Raw genomic sequence first — 23,926 nt, forward strand, 5'->3', positions numbered from 1 at the left:
TACAGACATGGCGAGAATGTGCAAACACCACACAGATAGTAACCCAAGGATGGAAACAAACTGGGTCCCTGTAATGGTGAGGCAGCAGTGCTAACCACTGAGCCACCATGCCACCCTGTAGCCAACAAGACATCTGTGTTCTCAGTCATAATGATCAGATTGTCAGAACTCCATGGATGCAGCTCTGTGGCACTTACCTCTAGCCATGATACTACTGTTGGTCCATCCCACTGTGCAAATGGCATACCCTTTCTCCGAGCATCTTCCAGCAGTTCATGCCTAGAATGCAATTATATTTAAGATCAGTTCATCACGTCCCTTGTTTAATGACTTGCTGAATGTCACATGCTGGGTTAGGATATAAATCTCTGAGAGAGCTGCAAGATAACATAAGGACATAAGAAACAGGAGCAGAAGTAGGCAATTCTGCTCTTTATGTCTGCTCTGAGATCATAGTCATGACTAATCTTCTACCTCAATATCATTTTCTGGCATTATCCCCATAGTTGAAAAGTGTGGTTTCTGGAAAAGCGCAGCAGGCCAGGCAGCATCTGAGGAGGAGAATCGACGTTTTGGGCATAAGCCCTTCTTCAGGAATGGTATGCCAAGCGGGCTGAGATAAAAAAAAAGGGGGAGGAATTTGGGGCAGGGGCGCCAGGAATACGATAGGTGGAAGGAGGTGAGGGTGAGGGTGAGGGTGATAGGCCGGAGAGGGGGTAGGGGCGAAGAGGTCCGGAAGAAGATTGCAGGTCAAGACCAACAAATGAGCCACCACAGCTCTCTGGGACACCGAATTACAATTCACCACCTGCTCAGTGGAGAAATTCCTTCAAATCTCAATCCTAGATGGCTTTCCCTTATTCTCAGATTGATTGCGTAGTTCCCTATGACAAATATATATCACTGTCAGGAAGATGGCCAAAGCTGCATGCAGTAGTCTTGGTGTGGTCTCATCAAGGCTGCATACAATTCTAAGATGACATTTTACTCCTATGCACAAATCCTTTTGTAATAATAGTCAACAAAATATAACAGTCTAGATTTTATTGTAATAGCAATGGTGAAGCTGTCATACACTCCATTATTACAAGGTAAGCAGGAAAACAACTTCTAGTCTGATTAAAGGCAGACTTTTCGGCTGTTTCTCCAGTAGGCACACTGGCATGGTCCTCATTGATATTTCAGATTTGAAATGACTGCTATGGTCTGTACTTGGAATATCTACCCATTAATTTCATGCTAAAAATGGCTCAGAAAGATTCAGGAGTTAATGTTGGCATTCTAAGTGATGATTATTACACCACCTCTCTGGCCCTGAAATATAACTTCATAATGTTGATTCTCATCTGTTTTTTGTTTTGCTTATTGCAAAGAGGAATCATAATTATTATAGAAATTTAAGAATTAGGAACAGCAAGCTAAAACATTTAGGAATATTTCAATGGAATGGAGAGTGGAAATAAAACCACATTCTCAAAAACTGAAGTAAACCCGAGGATTTCATTTGAATCCATCATTGGTATGCACAATAAGAAATTAACAACTCACCTGCATCACAAAGTATCAGAAGCAGTACTTCTTTCAAGTTATATCTTGTATGTAAATAGAATCAAAGCAATAGGGAGTCAGGTGTTGGCAATCTGCTGAATTAGCACTGCAGGTGTAGGATTTAACATTTGAGGAGATTTCAGGAATGTGATTCTTGTCAGTCTTGCACTGTCACATAGGCCAAACAATTCACAAATGTGTCTAATCAGTATTTTGATTATTTTCTCTTGCTTGAAAAGGCATTTTGATTCCAAAAGAAAGTTTTTTTTCAGATTAGGATAGTGCAAAGTGTCAACACTAATCTAAACACTGATTTCCTCAAATCAAAATTCATGCAAATGTTAAGAGGACATGCAGGTTTGAAGACAAACGGTAATTCTGTAGCAAACCAAAATCAAAGGACTAATACAACATTAATGTCTATTGAAACACACAGAATGGCCAATTTGAGTGGCAAAAAGAGCTCTAATTTAACTTTAATCTGTCTGACTCCTGGTGCATATTAAGGTACTGTTAAAGTTCTCGAGAAGTCTCACTCCCAGACACTGAATAAAATTGATCTATATCATTGGGCAATTATTAGCATTTAGGATAGTAGAACATAAGTAACAATTGTAGTTCAATTAACAGAATATGTTCTTGGGAAAGATATTGAGTCAAGTTTAAACACTTCAAAACATGGACAGAAGGTGACACAACACAAAGTTGCTCTGATGCATGCTCACTGGCAGAGAATATGCCTGACTTTAGGGCAGTCACAGTAAGTTAGAGAAGGATTAAACTTTTTTTTTGCATTTAGTTAGTGGTTAAAGAAGCGAAGAGAGCAGAACTTTCACTGATTTTGAGAGATTGACCCAAGGATGTTACTAGGGCTGGAGGATTTCATTTATAAGGAGAGGCTAGGTAGACTAGTTGTTGTTTTCACTGGTGCATTGGAGGTTGAAGCATCACCTTATAGAGGCGGCCTCATACAAAATCATGAGGGGCATAGGTAAAGTGAATGGCAAAGGTCTTTTCCCTAGGGTAGGGGGACTTCAGAACTAGAGGGCATAGTTTTAAGTTGAGAGGGAAAAGATTTTACAGGAATCTGAGGGGCAACCTTTTCACACACACTGGTTCATATGTGGAATGAACTGTCAGAGGAAGTGGTAGATACAGGTACAATTGCAACATTTAAAAGACCTTGGGACAGTCCATGAATCAGAAGGGTTAAGAGGGATATGGGCCAAATTCAGGCAAATGAGACTAGTTTAGTTTGGTTGGCATGGATGAGTTGGACCTAATGGTCTGTTTCTGAGCTGTACAACTCTATGACATGACCTAGTTTGGATTTCCAAGATGCATTGAACTTCTTCAGACAAACAACCAACCAGCCTGTTATTAACACTTTTTAACAAAACTGCAAGAGGTCATGAAGGTGAGGAAGAAAAATGCATCTAATTTAAACATACTCCAAACATAGTTTATCTAGAGCTGTTCATAAGTGGATTGATGGGATGGGATGATTGAATGAAGGAATAAAGAAAATCATATCAGCATATATTCTGCTAGCTGGTATTAAAAAAACAATACTGGTGCAAAATCAAGAAAAAAGGTGACTGCCAAACAGCCAATGCTTATAAATATTAAAACATTTGAAGCAGCACAGTGGCGAGCACTGCTACCTCACAGCATCAGGGATTGATTTCACTCTTGGGCAACTGTCTGTGTGGAACTTGCACAATCTTCCAGTGTCTGCATGGGCTTCCTTCCACAGTCCAAAGATGTGCAGCTTAGGTGAATTGGTCATGGTAAATTTCCATAGTGTTGAGGGGTGTGCAGGCTAGGTGAATTAGCTATGAGAAATGCAGGATTATAGGGATAGAATGGATCTGGGTGGGATGAATTTCAGAGGGTTTGTACAGACCCAATGGGCTGAATAGCCTGCTTTCACATTGTAGGGATTCTATGATTCTATGATTCTATCCACCTATGATGAACATCAACATCTCCCCCCAGCTGTTTAATTTTTATTTGATGAAGCTGTTTCAGTGACCATGTAATAAACCACATACCACCCATGCCAGCAGAAATAAGAATACTTCTGGTAGGGGGTGGATCAAGAGGAGGAAGAACGTGCTCAAGAGTGGGTTTATTAGACTTTCGCTAGAAATAAATAAATGAATTCTATTCAATTCACAATGAAAACAATCACATGATAAGGATATGTGCACTTCTTTAAACTGGCTTAAAACTTACTTCTTCTTTAGCCTTCGATCCCTCTCTGCTTGTGTTCCAAGTTTGCCCAGAGTAAGGGAGTCCTGGATGCCCATTTCTGTGTCCAATATGCCACCTAGTTAACAATACAGGAATACTGAGAAAAACAGTTATGTTATTCTCATTTTAATTTAAGCTCCAATTATTTCAAAATTCCTGTATCAACTGATGGAACAGAGAACAAAGATGTCACTGCAACTCGACATATGACACTGCAAAGGCAATAAAACGCAGCAGTAGAAGATGTTGATGCGTCTATACCTCACTAATAGGACAGGCTTCACACACAACTCTCAATGTGGCCCATGTTCTATCTCTGCAATATTGTGCACTGTGCTGTTTGAAGGTTAGAAATCAAAATGAACAGGATCAATGCCTTCCTACATTAACCCTGGCAACAGGCAGGCTGCTTTTCTTAATATTTAGATAGGCAGCATGAATAGGGGTGGAAGCGTGACTGAACAAGGGAGAGAGAGGGCCTACAAAATGGGAAAGCTTAAATTTTCTACAGTCCAAACAAAGTCACAAATACTAATCAGTCCTTGTCAGGTGAATTGAAAAAATATAACCAGAGACTTTTCTGAGTAAAAGTGACTCCTTTAGGTCTCGTTAGCTCTCATCATGTTCATTCCAATCGTCAAAACAAAGGTTCTAATAGCAGCAATAAAGGATATGTTAGATTCTTGTAGTATCCTATTACATCCCCATAAACCTTTACTAAAAATCTTAAAAAGATATCATTTCACAGATTATAACCACATCTCTCCCTTTCAAGCTCAAGCGCAGACTACATCATTTAAATTGTTAACAACAGAAAATGATGAATGCACTAAACAGATCGCTTACAATGTTTCTACTTACCAAAGTATCCATATCCTATGACAAGAGAGAGAAAGAAAACAATATGTAGATTTACTCATGTGCAAATTTAACAGCTTAATTCTGAAGTGCTTTTTAAAATAATACAGTATTTAATTCTTGATGTAGAAGTGCAATCAAAGCTCAGTATTATTGCATATTATTAATGGCATTCCATTCCATTCTAAAGACGGTTTATTCGTTCCATCCTCAAGTGTGAATATTGATTGTGGGGACTGATGGTCCATTCAGCTGTGAAAAGCATCACAGTTATCATGACCACATCACCTCACATGTACACCCCTGCATCCTTTACAATGGAGTATACTGAATGATAGTCAGGGTGGACACTCTGGTAATGGTTACTCCTCCCTAATGTAGCAAAGCAAAAACCAATACTAACTTCAATATTTCAGCTGAAGTCAGTTAATTCAACATAAATGGATTAGAATTAGAGAGCTCACTCTCCTGCACTGCTTAAAATCACAAAGATCAGCAGCATAGCAGCTTAGCAAAATATAGATAGGCACAGGACTGGAAAGTGATCAGTGCAAAAATTTATTGAGGAGGTTAGGTGAACACTTCAAAAACAGAGACTGATGATTTTTGGTAGACAAAACTATATGGCGGGAATTCAAATTGTTATGATTATAAGAAGAGACTGCAAAGAGATATGGACAGGTTATTAATGGACAACAGAATAAGAAAGCAGAATATTGTTGAAGTAACATTAAACTTCTAACTGTCGAGGTTCAAAAAGACTTGGTGTAATGATACAAGGAACACAAAGTTAGTATACAGGCACAGCAAACAATTGGGAAGACATGTGACATGTTGGTCTTTGTTGAAAAGAAATATGCAGTACAGGAATACAGAAATGTAGCTACAATGGTAAAGGGTTTTGGCAAGATGACAACTAAAATACTGCTCAAAAGATTTGGTCTATTTTCTAAGGAAGGATTTATTTACTTTGGAGGCAGTGTAATAAAGTTTCACTAGATCTATTCCTGAGATGAGAAGGGTTGTCCTCTGATGATAGACCAAAATATCTGGGCCTGGCTAGAGAATTTGAGTTCTGAAGAAGAGTGACTGGACCCAAAGTGTGATCTCTGATTTCTCTTCACAGATGCTGCCAAACCTGCTGAGCTTTTTCAGCAATTTTGGTTTTTGCTGGGGAATTTGGAACGTGGGTACACAGTGTCATGGTGAAATTTGATCATTTAGGACTGAAGTAGTGGTGAAATTTCTTCATTGAGATGGTTGTGAATCTTTGAAACTCCCAACCCAAGGGTCTTGGCTGCTTGAGTATATTGAAGAATGACATAAATACATTTCTGAAATTAAAGGACATCAGGAAGGGCAGGTAAATGGAGCTGAAGTAGAAGATCAGCTATGATAATACGGACTGGCACAGCTGACTTGAGATGTCATAGGTTCTATTCTTTTTCTGGCCCTTATATCCTTGTGCACTAAGGAGACTCAAGGCAGTGAATAATGTCGTCCTGTTTCCATGTTACAATATAAAGTAAGATATATTCAGTGTACTGTGCATCTGTATGCAACTTATGTAATTGTTGTAACTAACTCATTGCACTAACCTTTACATATTAGCAAACATGTTAGCTTGCATGTGGGCAATTCTACTTAAACAAGATAGAGGTAGATATTGACTGCACCAAGCTCCAAAGTATGAGGGCAGGCATATTTAGCGGTGACTGACACTCTGCCCGAATTAATGAAAGAATTCAACAAATTGAGCGCCAATCAGCTAGTCCAGAACTGATCAGAAAACATCAAGATAAAACAGAGGAAGAAAAAATGGGAGCAATTCTACAGGTACAATAGGCAAAGGTCTTGGTGAATCACATCAATGTGAAACACTTGTGTCAACTTTGAAGTCCAATCTTGTCAGACAATGCCAACCAATCAAAGTCTATCAGCTTCTGGGTCCTGGAGAACATCATTGGAGGCTTAGTTTTTGGGGCATCAACAGCAAAAAACCAGGTCTTTTCCTTTCAACCTCATGGATAGAGGTTTTGGGGAGAAGAGGATTGGAGCAGTACAGAGGAGTGGCTGTTAGTGGCCATCCAGGGGGCCCATGCTGGTCCTCAATGGGTCAAATTTTAGGGTAAATAGAAGCCAAGTCCCAATTTGACAGGTAAGTTGAGAAACGAGCTACTGGCATGACAGCAAGTAATTAGGGCTTTAATTGCTGTCATCAAGGTCCCCAGTGACCCTTCTTGCCAGCACTTAACAGCTGAGGAAACAAGAAAGGGGCAAATATCTCTCTGTGGCCAGTTTGCCCAATTATTTGCCTTTTCCACCATCTTCTTTGCCAGGGGGAAATTGTGCTCAAGTATTCCAGGGAAGGGGCACATTTAAACAGCTCCAAGTTACAAAACTGAGCAGGTTTGTTCCAAACTATGACAGACCATTTAACAGTTTACTCAGTGAATTGGGAACTGCATTCTTATGTGCAAATGAATTTTGGGGGATAGTTTTGCTTTAGCAAAGTAAAAATGAAAATTTTCTGACAAGTGGCTTATACTTATAACTATAAAATCTGTAAAGTAAAATTCAGAATTTCATTAAGTGAAAGGCAATGGAAAAGAGGGAAGTCAAATTAAATATAGTGCCCTGCCCCCACTTCCGTCTTTCAAAAACAAGTCCAACTTTGTTTCTCAGGCAGCTGAGAACAGGTGTATTAAAACACAAGTGTCATACATACCATGAAAAGCAAAGGCTACAACCAAGAACAACTTAACATGAGAAAGGGTAAAAGGTCACAGTTGTGAAATTCTAGCATTTTAAACTAACAACACCCCATATCCATCCAATAATAATATTCCAGCAAACTGCTTGGCATGTCCACTGTTCCCCATCTGAGTGGTCTCGACATTACTTCAATATTAGTTTCAGGATGAGCAAAACTAATTTACTCGCTGTAAATATTATTTTTTGTCATTTATTTATGGGGTGTGGGCATCACTGGTTAGGCCAACATTTATTGCCCATCCATAACTGCCCGGGAGAAAGTCGTAGTCAGCTATGTTCTTGAACGACTGAAGTTTTTGAGGTATAATGACACACACTGTACTGTTAGGAAGGGACTTCCAGGATTTTGACCCAGGCACAATGCAGAGACAGCAATATTGTTCCAAGTCAGGATGGTGGATGGCTTGGAGAGGAATTTGTAGGTGGTGGTGTTCCAATACATCTGTTGCCCTTGCTCTTCTCGATGGTAGCCACCGCAGGTTCTGAAGGTTGCAGGTACTGTCGGGGGAATGTTGTTGTGTTGCTGCAGTGCATCATGTATATGGTACACCCTGCTGTCACTGTGCATCAATAGATGGAGGATGGAAATTGAAGGTTTTGGATGAAATGTCAATCAAGTGACTGTTTTGCCCTGGATGATGTTAAACCTGAGCATTATTGGAGTTGTGTGCATCCAGACTAATGAACAGTAATCCATCATACTTTTGATTTGTGCCTTATAGATGGAAGACACGCACTGGGGAGACAGGAGGTGAGTTTCTCAGATTTCCTATCCTGCTCTTTTAACCACAGTATTTGTAAGAATAGTCTATTTCAGTTTGTAGTAAATGGTAACCCCCAGGATGTTGTTAGTGTAGGACTCATTGATGGTAATGCCTTTGAATATCTGTGCAGTTATCAGCAAACATCCCACTTCTGTCTTTATAATTGGAGGAGAGGTCAGTGATGAAGCAGCTTAAGATGATTGGGCCTTGGATACTACCCTGAGGAAGAAAGTGATTTGCATAGTAATTTTCTAAGTTGGAGATGACTGACCTCCAGCAACCACAATCAGCCTCTTTTTTTGCTGAGCACGAGTCCCCGTAGTGGAGAGACTCTTCCCTGATTCCCAGGAGTTCAGTTTTGCTGGGGCTCTTTGACGTTGATGACATACACGATTGATTGCTATTTTGGTGTCAAAATACTCTTACCTCACCTTTCCATTTTTGGCCTAGAGTCTATTTATTGATATACCATTCCACTGGTGCCCACTGTCCTTTATCCAGATAATAGCAAGTTTCATCAAATGTGACTGTTTGGAGAGCATAATATCATGTGGTACGCTTCCAGCTAGAGCAGGAACACTGGCTGGTACTATAGGAATGCCCCATTTGGCTAAAAGAACTGATTTCATTCAGATTCCTTAGTTAGACACAGAAAAATAATTCAATGAGCCCTAGGAGATTTAATTCACTTTGTGAAACTAGTCGGACATACCGTGAACTGAAGCCATTTCCTTCCCAAGCTGGCCAAGTCGTGCCTTCTCCTTCTTCCCAAACAGGCGCCCTATAGATGATTTAATGCCCTTCTTCTTTGAGGCTTTATGCAGTGAGTCCTGGCTGCTGTTGTTGCTGCTGGGATTGCTAGCCAATTCCTCGGCTGTTAATGCGCTGAGAAGCAACCACCACAATAGTGATCAAAAATAAAATAATCACAAGAGGACACATTACATACTGAAAGGTAGCCTCTCAATGCAAGTAATAATATTGGATAAGCTGCTTCCACTTTTCATAGATTCTGTTCCAAAATGTCTGCCATCAAATGTTGTTTTACTTTATGTTGCTCTTCACTTTATCCCAACCTAGACTGCTGTTAAAACAGGAAATACTTTATAGACCTCTTAAAAATGTGAGACAAGTTAATATAGTAGGTGCCAGTTGCAGTTCACGTTCTAAGTCTGAGTCAACACTGCACCTCAGGAAGAATGTAATTAGTCTTGAAGAACAATGCAGAATCATCAAAATGATATCAGGGCCAAATTTAATAACAGCTTGTACAGGCTAGACTTGAGCAACAAAGATTAAGTGATTTTCGAATGGAGGCATTTAAAATGGTTAAACAATTTGATAATATGGATAGAGAGAAATTACTGCCTCCAGTGGGGAGTCCAGAACAAAGGGCATTACTTTGAAATTAGAGTTAGGCCATATGGGGATTGTCAATGGAAATCTGCAACTCTCAGCCTTGAAAACTAAACGTGATAAAATAATGTTGGAGATATATAAAGGAATATGGAACCATGCCATTATTAAACCGAATTGGAAAACCAGCTCACTGCAATGAGGGGCCTTTTCGAAGTAACAAGGTGAGTTCTGCTGCCAGTTCCCAATGAAATAATGCAATGAAACAGGGCAGCCAGATAGTTGATCCACATTTGACACTCACCCAATTTTAGATTCGATTACTTACAGCCCTTCGGCCCAACAAGTCCACACCGACCTGCCGAAGCGCAACCCACCCAGACCCATTCCCCTACATTTACCCCTGCACCTAACACTACGGGCAATTTAGCATGGCCAATTCACCTAACCTGCACATTTTTGGAGTGTGGGAGGAAACCGGAGTACCCGGAGGAAACCCACGCAGACACGGGGAGAATGTGCAAACTCCACACAGTCAGTCGCCTGAGGTGGGAATTGAACCCGGGCCTCTGACACTGAGAGGCAGCAGTGCTAACCACTGTGCCACCATGCCGCCCACAAGAGAGAGAAGAAAAATACATGAAATTCAAATCTCTACAACTTGGGGAAAAGTAAATGCCTGCTAAATTTTTTGATTTGATTTATTACTGTCACATGTATCTAGGTGCGGTGGTTTGTTTTGCGTAGAGTACAGGCAGATCATACCATACAAAGTGCATTGGCTAATAGAACAGAGGGGAGAATATAATGTTACAGCTGCAGAGAAAGTGCCCAGAGAGCGAGATCATCATTAAAATTGGAGAGGTCCAATCAAAAGTCTAACAATAGCAGGGAAGAAGCTGTTCTTGAATTTGTGCTTGTATACATACTTCTATATTTTCTGCCTGATGGAAGGCGGTGGAACAGAGTATAACCAGGGTGGGAGGAGTCTCTGATTATGTTGGCTGCTTTCCTGAGGTAGTGAGAAGTATAAATGGAGTCAATGGATGGAAGGCTGGTCTGCGTGATGGGACAGGTTTCATTAAGACAGACAAGGTCTTCACACCTTTGTAAACCAAGGAAGCAATATTAAACTTAAACTAACATGGCAGCACAAGAGGGCAGAGATCCCAGCAATACAAGATTGATGTTCAGAGATCTTACACAGTCAGAAACACTAAATACATGGGAATTTAATCAGTATCATCAGAAAGGCTGACAACTTTATCCCCAAATAACTTGTCACTTATACCCAAGTAACTTTCATTCCTACTGTCCCTTTGCATATCCAAATACCAAATGCATGTTTAAGCAACTACGAAAGCACTCCTTACTTTGCTTTTTGTTTGTTGAAACATGTTTCTGTGAAGTGCCTTGAGATGTTTTACTATGCTTAAGGAGCCTATATAAATGCAAGTAGTTACTGTTGCTTCCTTCCTGAAATGCTGATTTTAAGATCTATTTGCAATTAAAATGCCCCCAAGATAAACTGTGACAAACTGTTAAAAGACTATTTTAGAATTCAGAGGCACTTCCTGGGTCTAACGGGAGAAGAAAATTATTGCTCGTCCTCACACCTGAATAAATTATGCAAATAACATGTTATGAATAAGAAACTAACAACAGTCTGTGATAGAGAAGCAGAATCACTTTAAGAGATGATCATATCAGACATGATTCAATTGGTAGCATTCTTGTCTCAAAGTCACACGGTTCTGGGCTTGTGTCCCTATCCAGAATTGAGCCTAAAAGTGAAGACTGATGCCACAATGGAGTACAGAGGGGAGGGCGTTGTCAGAGGTGACTGTCTTTCAGTTGAGGTGTCTGGGTGGTTGTAAAAGATCCCATTTCATTACTTCAGACAAAGGCCGGGGATTTATCTGGCATCCTTCTGAAACTTATCTCCCAAACATCACAACAACATGTTATCTGCTCATTACCACATTAATGCTTGCTGAAGTTTGGAGTGAGAATATTGCTGCACTTCCTGTATTAGAGAGTGATAACACATCAAAAGTACTTCATTGGTTGCAAAGTGCTTTGAGATGTCCTATTGAGGTGCTATAAAATTCAAGTCTTTTTTTAACGGGACAAAGATTGCCTGGATAAGTGTCACATGGCGCAAACGATGTATGAGGATTTTGCTCTCTATATTTGGCTGATACCACAAATCAATTTGGGACAAATGCATGCTGAGTCCAGGACATCTATACACCTTAAAATGCACTTGCTTCAGGAGATTGTGTTTTTTAAAAAAAACCTGAAAAGTAGTATGAAAATATCTAAGTTTCCTTACCCTCGACCTTCTTCTTGACTGGTTGATTGGAGTGTGTGTGCAAGCTTTTCCAACCTCATGGTCCTTGGTGAGGAAGGAGGGGATGTTTCACATCTTATTGTGGTTTTATCTTCACGGTTGTCATCCCTTGCTATTGAAGACTAAATCACAAAATGAAAGGTGAACTGAGCGTGGTGACAGAATTTCTGTCCTGACAACACAGTCCAATTGATCAAAAGCAGGAAAGTGACAGCACTTTCAACACAAACAGTCCTATGTTATTTTCTTTCTATGTACAATACAGATTGCCTTAATACTGTGGGGTGCACAGGTTACAACACACATAGATAAAGCATTTGTAATTTGGACAACATCACAAGGTACCTGACAGTAGTAGATGACACAAAACTGATACTTAAAAGCAAGGTTGCAGCTACAGCTTTTGTGAAGTTGAGGAGGAGATTACTAAAGTGGAATGGTTCAGAGATGGAATTGTAAATAATAAGATTTACATAATGGAATGGTTGAATGAAAGAGATGGGATGCCTGGGGCTTGAGTTCAAAATAGCACAGACTTGGTTTGTAGGGCCAGGGTGAAGAGAGACCAGGGTAAATGTGAAACCAAAGGTGAGACTTCTGAAATGGGAATTTGAAAAATTGGGGAACCAGGATGGATTGAGATTGCAGCAATAGCGAGCCAACTAAGTGTGGAGCATCAAATAGACAAAGGAGTTTTGAAATGGAGTTTGTGCCAATGGAGTTGTGAAACAGTGAGAAAAAATGGGTGAAGCTTGGAAGCAATGAAACTTTTGAAAATCATTTCATTGTTGGAGTGAATAATACCAAAACTGGATGATATGAAATTACACACTGCTCAGTTTAGCTGAGCCAGGAAAGACGACTGAATTCAGGGAAATGGCACAGACATTTTGTCATTGGGAGAATCAACAACATCAAATCGAACCAAAGTCTAGATCATCCACAGTGTGACAACACAGTGGTCATTGTAAGATAAAAGGTAAATGTAAAGTTGACATGGTCTTACAAGACCAAAGGACTGCTCTTTCATTAGAGAAACAACAGGTGGCAGTAGCCTGAGGGTCAACACACCTCAGGCAAGGGAAGAGGTTGAGAAGGAGAATCCTTCATGGTAACCTCAGCCAGTGTGAGCACTGAATCCACAACACTGGCATCATTCTGCATCACAACCAGTAGTCCAGTCAACTGAGCTAAACCAATCTCCAGCTGCAAAGGTAGTTAATGCAAGAGTAATGCTCCTTCACATTTTTATTTCCTGACCCTATGGTCAGCAAGTTTAAACAATGGGCAGCTGATCCATTCAGACCCAGTAAAGAATAAGGATGGCTTGCCAGTTTGTATTGACTTGCTGGCTTTGAGGAAATGGCTCTGTGCCACAAGGTAAATACAAGGTCTACCAAATATCCCATTACAATCACTTCAGGGCACTTGATATCGGTTTACACCCGAGATCTTTTATATGACCTGTATAAGCACAACACTGGACTTAACTGTGAAGGCTGCCATAGTTGAATAGCTTTCCCAACATTCAAAACCAAGGTTCAGATGTGAAAAAGTATTTGTTGGTTTAAGTACAAATATTATCAAAGGCCACAGCATAGTAACAAACAATCTAAATTAGGACATGAGGAACAGAATTAACAAGAGAAGTATATTAATTTATTAAGGACACACTGTTGGCCAAGAGAGTCAGGCCATGAGCTGAAACTTTTCAGTTTTTAACTGTAGTGGGAAATCTTGGGAAAAACACTGAATCCAGTTGTATTTGCTGCAAATTACAACATATACACTTAAAAGAAAAAGAAAACTAAATTCTGGACATTTAAGGTTGAAAGCAGAAGTTCTAGAAAACACAGTAAGTTAAGAGAGAAAAAGAAAATTAGTTATGCCTTTTGTGTTTCACTCCTTCTCAAGTAGGTGCTAATTGTTAATATGATACCCATAAATTTTAAACAGGTGAATACTCACACCAGTGTACAGATCACATCTTCACATTTGTAGGTCAAAATGGTGCAGCTTGAAAACTATTTCAGAATGCCGACCCCCATTTAAAGTACCATCAAGTGGAACAGGAAATATTTCGAAAGTAACGACATTTTTTAATGAGATGATTCATATTTTGTATGGAACCAATGTCAATTGCAATATTGAGATGTTGAAGTCAATGAAGTGGAGGTGCTGGTGTTGGACTGGGGTGGACAAAGTTAAAAATCACCTGACACTAGGTTATAGTCCAACAGGTTTATTTGGAAGTACAAGCTTTCAGAGCACTCAAGGAGCAGTGCTCTGAAAGCTTGTGCTTCCAAATAAATCTGTTGGAAGATAACCTGGTTTCGTGTGATTTTTAACAAGGTCAATGAAATCACAGCTAAGGATAAGTTTCTAGCGTAAGAATTTTTAATTAATTGAACTCGGTCAAAACATAACATACTACTCAATCAAGGTTAAAATGCAAGATTTCACCAATCAAGTTAACTAATTTCAACAATAGAAACAATGGGAATAAAAAAAAGAGTGGATTCCCGACAGGTCCATTTGCCTCCAGACTTTCCCAGCAAGGCGTGAGGGAAAGGCTAGGTCAGCTGGCATTGGTTTTATTAGATGATAAGGGCCCAATAATACAACGAATCAGAGCCACAATTCTCTATTTGTTGTCCTATTTTAGATCTCATGAAAAAGGACTCAAAGTGATAAGACATGGAGTGAGAAATAGCAGGAATGTGGACTGGAATGTCCAGGTTAGTGAAGGCAGACTCAGCATCCTTATTTGTCCAAGACTGTGAAATCCGGGGCACAATTACTGATGATGACATGAACCAATCTTTGACCTTTTCCTTCATTAACCTGATCCATTGAATAATCACAAATTCTTTGCAATTGTGTCTAATGATCACTCCCCACAATTTGATACCAATCTACAAACACCAAAGAGAAACAGAACATTATTTGGGAAATGGCTACAACTGAAACAGAAGTGCTTTGCAATAGATTGGCAGTTCTTACATCCCGTCAACTTAAAAATGATGCATCAGATTGTTCTCCTCTTGAGCCTCCCAATGGTTTGGTACGGATTGCTACTGACGCTTGTTTGTCATAAAAGACATTTCATAAAGAATAACTAATTGTTCCATCCCACCAATTAGAGAAAGTTAGTGAAAAAGGATAAAACAAAGAGAACAGAGAGAGGAAAATAAACAAGGCTTGGTCTACCATAAAGCTAACACAGATGCAGGGGGATCATCAAAGTCTCTGGTCTGACTAGAGTTAACTAATTCAAAGTTTGTGAGAAGATTTGTAACTCGGGTGCTCGTTGTTGTGGTTCTGTTCGCCGAGCTGGGAATTTGTGTTGCAGACGTTTCGTCCCCTGTCTAGGTGACATCCTCAGTGCTTGGGAGCCTCCTGTGAAGCGCTTCTGTGCTGTCTCCTCCGGCATTTATAGTGATTTGTCTCTGCCGCTTCCGGTTGTCAGTTCCAGCTGTCCGCTGCAGTGGTTGGTATATTGGGACCAGTCTATGTGTTTATTGATTGAATCTGTGGATGAATGCCATGCCTCTAGGAATTCCCTGGCTGTTCTCTGTTTGGCCTGTCCTAGAATAGTAGTGTTGTCCTAGTCGAACTCATGTAACTTGTCATCTGAGTGTGTGGCTACTAAGGATAGCTGGTCGTGACGTTTCGTGGCTAGTTGGTGTTCATGGATGCAGATCATTAGCTGTCTTCCTGTTTGTCCTACGTAGTGTTTTGTGCAGTCTACTATTATAGGAGAAGCCAAACAGAGAACAGCGAGGGAATTCCTAGAGGCATGGCACTCATCCACAGATTCAACCAATAAACACATCGACCTGGACCCAATATACCGACCACTGCAACGGACAGCTGGAACTGACAACCGGAAGCGGCAGATACAAATCACTATAAATGCCGGAGGAAAGATCACAGAAGCACTTCACAGGAGGCTCCCAAGCACTGAGGATGTCACCTAGACAGGGGATGAAACATCCCAGCTCGGCGAACAGAACCACAACAACAGAGTTAACTAATATCAGACTGGGTAACTCTAGGACACTGCCATGTTCCAGGCTGAGGAGAAGTGGAAATGTTGGTCTTGGACCATGCTGCCCATTGCTAACTGCTGAGCATTGGAATGGATAGTGCTGGGTGAAGACAGAATGGAGCACTCATTCCCAAATATCTTTCATTTCCTTAGGTTCAGACATGAAATATGGTCATTCAGTGAGGTTGCCAGTAAATGGCTGCCACTTTCTGTAGAGTTGTATCACATTATGAATCACCAGAAGTGAAGAATGGAAAAATAAGAAGCAAATAAATCACAAGGGGAAAGCTCGTATAAATATGTCCCATCCACTGTAATTACCTTCCGACGGTGTTTCCTTAAATCACTCGGCTGAGCATCCGCCGCATGAGAAAGGAGAGAAAAACAGTCAATAAGGAACAAGTGCATCAGCTCAGGTTAGGAAATGATAGGCATTGTTTTGAAGGGAAAGCTATAATATAGCCCAATCGGATCCCCCATCAGAGGTATCACTAAAGAGAGTGAGATCAATGATATAATATACATAAATTCACCAATTCAGGCTGTTTGTTAATCAATTTGCAAAGTTGCTCATCAATTAATGCTGTTTTTGCAATTTTTCACTCAAGTCAGCACTGATGCTGAGCATTCAGTTTGCAACCATACAACATAAAACATGAGATAGCAAAGGTCTAAAGTTCAAAACATTTGGCATCTGGATAGACAGCATGTTTTCTTGAAAACAGCTTGCTGAGTTCTTAATTCCAAACTATTTGTCACAGATCACTTCTGCTTTCTATATTTTTCTCGGATGGAAGTGCTTTGAAAATTGATTTTAAACAAGGAGCATAAAAACTAGGAACAGGAGTAAGCAATTCAGTCCTTCGAGCCTGTTCCACATTGAGTACTATTTTGGCTGATCTCATCGTGGGCTCGACTCCACTTCCCTGCTCACTTTGCATAACCCTTTAATCCATTACTAAATCTGTCTATCTTTTCCTTAAATTTATTCAATGTCTCAGCATCCACCACACTCTAGGATACAAAATTCCACAGATTCATAACCCTTTGAGAGAAGCAATTTCTCCTCAATTGTGTTTTAAATCTGTTACTCCTTATTCTAAAACTATAATACTCCTGCTTTTGAAGACCCACAACAGCAATCACAACAGCAAACAGGAATTCAGTGCGGGCAAACTGGAAACACCGGTGCATTCTGGGAACATGGATCTTTTTACTGAAGATAATTCAGCTGTATCATGTTGTTCACCTCAGGAAACCCTCAAAGCCATATTGCTTGTGGTTACTGAGAGCAATTTAAATAAACATTTGACCTATTAGCATGAGTGGTTAATGATAAATGTTTAGATATTCAGAAATCTGATAGCTGAAGTGCTGGTCAAATAGATATTGGCTGATTTTCACCCCAGCAACATAGTCTGCTTTCAAGATTGAACAGTGTTCAGTAATCAGCCACAGGTGTCAATGCTGGGCAATGAATAAATATCGGATGCAAAATAGTTTAGCTTAATCAGTGTGCACTGTATAAGTAAATTAGCCAAAAAAAAACCTTTGAAATATTTTAGTGTTTGAAAATTGTGCTTATTATCTAAAGTATTTCATGAATATCTACTTCGTCATGATTTTGTAACTTTGTGATATGAAGGTGTGTACAAATTAATTTTTGGAAGATTTGTATAGAAAGATTGTTAAACTCGTTTCATTTGAAAGACTGGGAGATGCCTGAACTGGTTTTTTTTTAAGTAACAAATACTGTACAGACACTGGACTTTTCCTTTAAAACCTCACGCACTGGAAGAGAACATTAAGCTAAATAAACTGTCGAATCTTATAGAGAGTGAAACTGCTTGGTCTGGTTTACAAAGAAGTTACAAGCTTGGTTTTTGGCTGCTAGATATTTTGGGGTTTTGTTTGGAAAAAGCTGTCAGAATGCAGCCTGCTAAGAAAGAAGCTGTACAACTCATCCTCTCCGACTTTTTTGAGGCAACTCTTCACAAAGAACAATGTGAAAGTTGGAGAAAATGGGCCAGCAATTTTCCTGAGAAGCTTCTGGAAGAATTCCTCTCAACAAGTCTTGAATGGACTAATGAAAAGGTCACAGTAAAAGTCACGTTGAGTCCAGTAACATCCATCGACATGTACCAGGACTCCAGACTCAAAGTCATTTGGATTATATATCTGATCATTTTCATTTATTCAAGAGCTAACAATTATTTACCCAAAAAGATGTTGCTTCGAATAGTTAATCTTTGTAGAAAAAGTGCATTTTTTTCTTTCATTTGTGTGTGTGCGTGTGTGAGAGAGAGAGAGAGAGAGAATTAGGTTAGAAAGGTTAATATTTATCTTTTCATATTTCAAATCGTGTGCTAAACAGCTTTGCATCTGTATTGAATAATCTTGTCATGTTAATTATTTTGTTGTTTATTAAGGTAACTTCGTTGATGGTCTTCTTTGTATTCTGAAACTAATACCAATGAAGTACATAGCTGGCCCCATTGATAACAGAGTGGAATGTTTACATGTACTGCATGTGGTGGCCAGTGCAGCAGTGGAACTAGAGAGATAAGCATTGTACACATCCACCCTCAATCATAAGCCCTGTCCTGAATGCATCAAGATGATGAATAAGATGGGTTTAGTTTTCAAATTCCAGAATAATTTCTTAAACAGCAACTAGAAAGGCAGTTGCTCCTTTCTTCCTTAACCTGGTACCAAGATTTAACTGGCTTGAGTGGTTTGCTTCAGTTTGGTTATGACTTCCTGCACATAGCACAAAAATTTGAAAGCACAGGTTAGATACTAGCACAAACGCATATATTCTCCTGCAAAACTCAACTCTCCCTTTCTCATTCAGTGCAGCACTTACCAGTGTCATGATGCCCTTCCGGTCCAGGTCATGTGAGGAGCTGCGTGGAGTAAGTTTGGGTGTGGAGCGCCCACTGACAGGTGGCGAAGAACTGGCAAGAGATAGGGCAGTGAGAGAAGTTGGAATGGAGGTCCCTGTTCGAATTCGTGTTAAATTTAGCCCATCCATGCTTCCACTACCCACACGGCACTCTATCTCCTCAGCTCGTTGCTCAGTGGACTCCTTCTCCTCTTGGATCATTCTGGCATGGAAAAGACTTGGTCAGATTAGTCATACAAGGGCAATGATAATTTAAGTATGATACAACTACATACAAAACCACTCAATAATAAACTGAATGTCTCCATTGATATAGGTTATAATACCATTTCATGTAACTAAGATTTTGTTATACCAAAGTACTGCAATGACATTATACATATACCAAAAAAAATGCAATATTCCAACTAGCTTATAAAGTAAGTTTGATGTTATTACTCATGATGCAATTGCTTTGTTGTGATAAGACAAAGCTTTGCTCACAATGACTTTGTGATATTGTCATGCTCAGTAACTGCCTTGCCTGATTTCTTTATTGATGGCATCAAGTTGCTCCTGTAGCATCATGGCTAGAGTCTGAGCATCTGAGTGTCCACTAGGTGAAAGCAGGTCTGCTGAACCGAACATGGTGTCTCCATCTTCATCATCAACATCAGACATTTCTGGGTCACTTTCAAAGGTGTGCGTCACACTGGTCATTATGTTTGCCTGCTGAGGACATTCCCAGTCCTGCTCATTTAGAGTCGGAATCTGCATTGGCATAAATATAGCAGTCAGTCACAAAGTGTCACCACTTGGTGTAAATTTATGATTATGATGCAACTGGGTTAGACTGTTTGAATTTAGATTTACGCTAAAAGTCATCACAGCATCTTGTTCCATGAAATCCCAGGATTTCTATTAACATCCAGAGCTCACAGCATGTAGGGGCTTTACTTTGGCAAGGAATAGACAGCACTAGCAGAAATGGTGCTCAAATTTGGAGATAATACCAAATTAAGCAATTTGGTAACTGCAGATCAGTGAAAGCTCCAAAAGGTTATTGATAAGATGGTGGGATATAAAGAGCAACTCTCACATGAAGTTCAGAGCCTGTGAATGAGGGGTGCTAAATTTAGCTTTGAAAAAGAATGAGCATTTTAAATGGAAGATTAGACAATGTTATCAAACACAAGGATTTGTAAGCATGGGTTCACAAAACATTAAACATTGCTTCTCAAACAGACAAGGCTAGAAAAAGGTAAATGGAAGAGTTAGTATTTGTCAAGAGACATAGAACGTTAAATTCAATATTTGATGCCAAATCTAGAACGTATACAGTTGGAATAATGTATGCAGTTTTTTTTGGATCCATGATATAGAAAGTAAACAGCCAAATATTCATTCATTAGTTCACTGCCTATTTGAGGAATCTCAACTTCAAAGACTGGGATAATTATGACTGTTTTCATTGTATTTCAGATTATGAAATGATAAATTGGTAAACATTTTCAAGTTAGGAACACAGTGTATACCACATCAGTGAGAATACAGCAACACAGATTGCATTTAAATGACTTTGAATGGTGATAAGGAATTTTTTTTTTTAAAAGTACAAATCTTAGAAGTATATAGCGGTTGAGGCAGAGAACATTTCAGTATAGATGGCTGAGGAGTAAAACAATCTGGAAACAAGGCAAGCACATGGGATTAGGACAATACTTGAATAGAAGATAAACTTGAACATGCACTGATCAGATTAAATGGCTTGCTGATGTGTCCTAATCGCCATTCAGTCCAATGTAAGACAAGATTCTTAGAAGCTGTATGTCACTTTACGGAAAGGAAGATTCACCCAGAGCTTTCTCATGATTGGTCTATTTTACAACACTGGCAGTGGTCTGGGGGGTAGTTGCCTGCCTAAACTAATCTCTCAGAATACTTTAGATGCTAATGAGGAAAATATGGAATGCATGAACTTAAAATTAATCTGTTTGATGAAAAAGGAATGCGGAATATTTCAACTGACGATGCAAGAAAAGGAAATAGCCGATATTAATTGAAACGTAAAAGCTGACACAAACATAACTTTGTTCACTCATAAAGGAAGACAAGCCATCAAAACAACAAGCTTGAAGGTGGCTTGGTAAGAGTGGACATAATAATATTCAGTTTCATCTGGACCTACATATGATCCCACCGGCATTAACAATCTGGAGAGGGAAGGAGGGCTGTGAGTGATCTAGTGTGTCCAGCTGCTTCATTGGCTTAAATTCATAAGGAGTAACCAGAGTTGCGTGTGATAATTAGTACCAGAACAAGGGGACTCTTGTCTCACATCACACAGATTGGTCAGGTTATGGAGGCTTCTTTGGAAATTAAGGATACAAGATGGATTAGGAAAACACATCAGCGTTATCCAATCAGTGCTTTCTGTTTAAAAAACCTGCAAGTTTTGAACTGTTTCAAAGCATTTACATTAATTGAGGATAAAGGGGAAGTGGCGTGGGATGGGACAGTGAGGGTATTTAGGACACAAGTAAACTTCTATTTATTGCTTGGGTGTACATCCTTCCAGTTAGCCAACTGCACAATAATTACAATTTTTAAAAATAATTCCTAATTAAAAGTTTTTGACACAAAAACTCTTCAGTCCTCTTTTTCGTTTTACCTCTTGTCCTTTCTTGTAGGAGTTCTGTATCCAGTTAAACAAATAGATTAGTAAGACTAGAATATAACCCATTGGCAGGTAGAAAGATTGTGGAAGTTAAGAGTTTGTTGCTATACAACTTTATGTTAGTCTATCACTCATAAGTGTGGGTTTCCCCAAGATCTAAGGAGATACAACTGAGATATAATTCAGCTAGTTACCAAAATGTAGTTACCAAAATGCTTTTACCCAAGAGATTCTTTAACACACAAAAGCTTGAGATCTTCCTAAGTTTTCTTCGGACTCATTACAAAACAGCAGCAATTACCATCTGAGACACAAAAGGTACTTATTTACAGTAAAAAATATGCCTTCTAAACTAGATCCTTTACATGGAACACAATTCCCCAGAGGCTTAGCACTTGATAAAATGACAAACCCTTGGTAAGCAAACTGAAAAGCTTTGTAGAATTTTAGTAGAGGAGAGAAGAAATTGGGTAAAACAAAAATGAAGTAGCATTATTTTTTCTAAACTATCAACGTTCTTACTGGGACAGTTATCCATTTGCTGCTGGCTCTCTCTCTCCAATAGAGGGATACGAATTGCAGAATTAAACCGTAATGTATTCAGTTAGATAGGGGTGTTCCTATATATCTGCTGACTTGGTTCAGAGAAATACTGGAGAAAGCCTATCGGGAGGTAATCATCAATCTGCTCAGATTGGATGAACAAATTCTAGCACCCTTTCTTCTCAACTTATGAAACCTCAGCTGGATGAAATTAGTGATTTATGAAAACAGCTTCCAGTTGGCACTGCTGCCTCACAATGCCAGAGATCCGGGTTTAATTCCCACCTTGGGCAACCATTTGTGTGGAGTTTGCCTGTGTCTGCGTGGGTTTCCTCTGGGTGCTCCGGTTTCCTCCCACAGTCCAAAAATGTGCAGGTCAGGTGAATTGGCCATGCTAAATTGTCTGTAGCATTAGGTGAAGGGATAAATGTAGGGGAATGGGTCTGGGTGGGTTGCGCTTCGGCGGGTCAGTGTGCACTTGTTGGGCTGAAGGGCCTGTTTCCACACTGTAAGTAATCTAATCTAAATGGAATTAGAAGGTAGGAATTATTCCTTGCTTAATATCAAAGGGGTTGTGACAAAAAAGGAAAACACACAATGAAAATTATTAGAATAAACACATGCTTAGTGAAGTCCATATTTTAAAACAAACATTTTGGATTCAACACCTGAAAACAATAATTTCAAGTTAAAGGTTTATTATCAAACCTGAGGTAAGAATTAAACACATTATTACAAAATGCAATGACATTTGGGGAATACCATAATTTTCTGGTGCAAGTAGTGTTAAATAAACCTGCAAAAGATAACGGTGACTAATATATTTGTATACAGGACTTCTAAGAACATACTTCCTCTGAATATTTCTCAGCTCGGATCCATTATACTAGTTGTTTTTGTTAACTCAGACAAGCTCAAATTCATCTGAACTTCCCTAATTGTACAGAATCACCCACTTACTGCACTTTCCAATCTATTTTAACAGTTATTCATCATGTGTAATATATCTGGATACATTTCTGAGGACTACAAAGACCAAGACATCGGGACTTCTCAACATTTGAAGGACAGATTCAATGGCAAAATGATGTAAACTGCAAGATGTACTCAGAAATTTTCAACACTTTAAAAGCAAAGGTTCTTCCAATCTCTGCAATTGTCAAAGAAGTTCTCTCTGTACCTTGGTAGGTTCATCCCGCAGAGGTGTGAAACGCCCTTTCTGAGCTCGCCGCAGCACTGTTGGTGTCCCATAATGATCAGAGGGTGCTTCTACGACAGAACCAAGTGGATATCTCAGATCTGTTGAACTGCCCAAGTGAGATCTAAAAGGAAGCATTCTGATTACTCTTTGTAAATAAAGGGCATACTTTATTAATTTCAATTCATTCAAACATGTTTCTCAGTATTTCAGATCATGTGCACATCCTGTTAGGCCAACTGGAAGCTATTTTCATAAATCACTAATTTCATCTAGCTGAGGTTTCATAAGTTGAGAAAAAAAGGGTGCTGGAAAGAGTGTCCATCTTTTGCTGACATTTTCATAACTCTTTGTATCCCCTCGCCTTCTCCCAAAAACCATTTTAACTGCTCAAGACATGAGATTAGAAGTGTAGTGATGGGCACTTTATTGATTGACCACTTCCAACTAGAATTAAAGACAGTGAGCTGAAACCTTGTAGGGCCACGATCATCAATGGTTTTCGCATGAAATATATTTTATGTGAGTCACTTTATTCAGCTCTCACGACCAGCCCCAGTGACAAGTGTCATTCTAAATCCAAGCTCTCTGTTGGCCTTCACCTAACTTCCAGTGAATGGCAATCCATGGTTGAAATTTCAGCACAAGCACCAACTCATTTTA

The 23,926-nt window shown here is 39.5% G+C and overlaps 1 protein-coding gene across 6 annotated transcripts in view; it reads right to left on the reverse strand.

The window, feature by feature from the left end:
• The window catches only part of ppfia4 (PTPRF interacting protein alpha 4), a 696,847-nt gene that overhangs the window by 51,194 nt on the left and 621,727 nt on the right, over positions 1 to 23,926 (reverse strand). For 4 of the 6 annotated variants that reach the window (XM_072563249.1, XM_072563251.1, XM_072563248.1 and 1 more), the window contains exons 13-21: positions 23,246 to 23,387; positions 19,390 to 19,616; positions 18,828 to 19,068; positions 16,283 to 16,312; positions 11,893 to 12,032; positions 8,914 to 9,086; positions 4,666 to 4,680; positions 3,787 to 3,880; positions 198 to 279 (exon numbers count right to left, since the gene is read on the reverse strand). In XM_072563249.1, coding sequence (XP_072419350.1) covers positions 198 to 279; positions 3,787 to 3,880; positions 4,666 to 4,680; positions 8,914 to 9,086; positions 11,893 to 12,032; positions 16,283 to 16,312; positions 18,828 to 19,068; positions 19,390 to 19,616; positions 23,246 to 23,387 — 1,144 coding nt within the window. The remainder of the gene's footprint in view (positions 1 to 197; positions 280 to 3,786; positions 3,881 to 4,665; positions 4,681 to 8,913; positions 9,087 to 11,892; positions 12,033 to 16,282; positions 16,313 to 18,827; positions 19,069 to 19,389; positions 19,617 to 23,245; positions 23,388 to 23,926) is intronic. The other 2 variants (XM_072563254.1, XM_072563250.1) reach the window with 1 other exon arrangement.

The sequence above is a fragment of the Chiloscyllium punctatum genome, chromosome 45, assembly GCF_047496795.1.
Source record: "Chiloscyllium punctatum isolate Juve2018m chromosome 45, sChiPun1.3, whole genome shotgun sequence".
Taxonomy (NCBI): domain Eukaryota; kingdom Metazoa; phylum Chordata; class Chondrichthyes; order Orectolobiformes; family Hemiscylliidae; genus Chiloscyllium; species Chiloscyllium punctatum.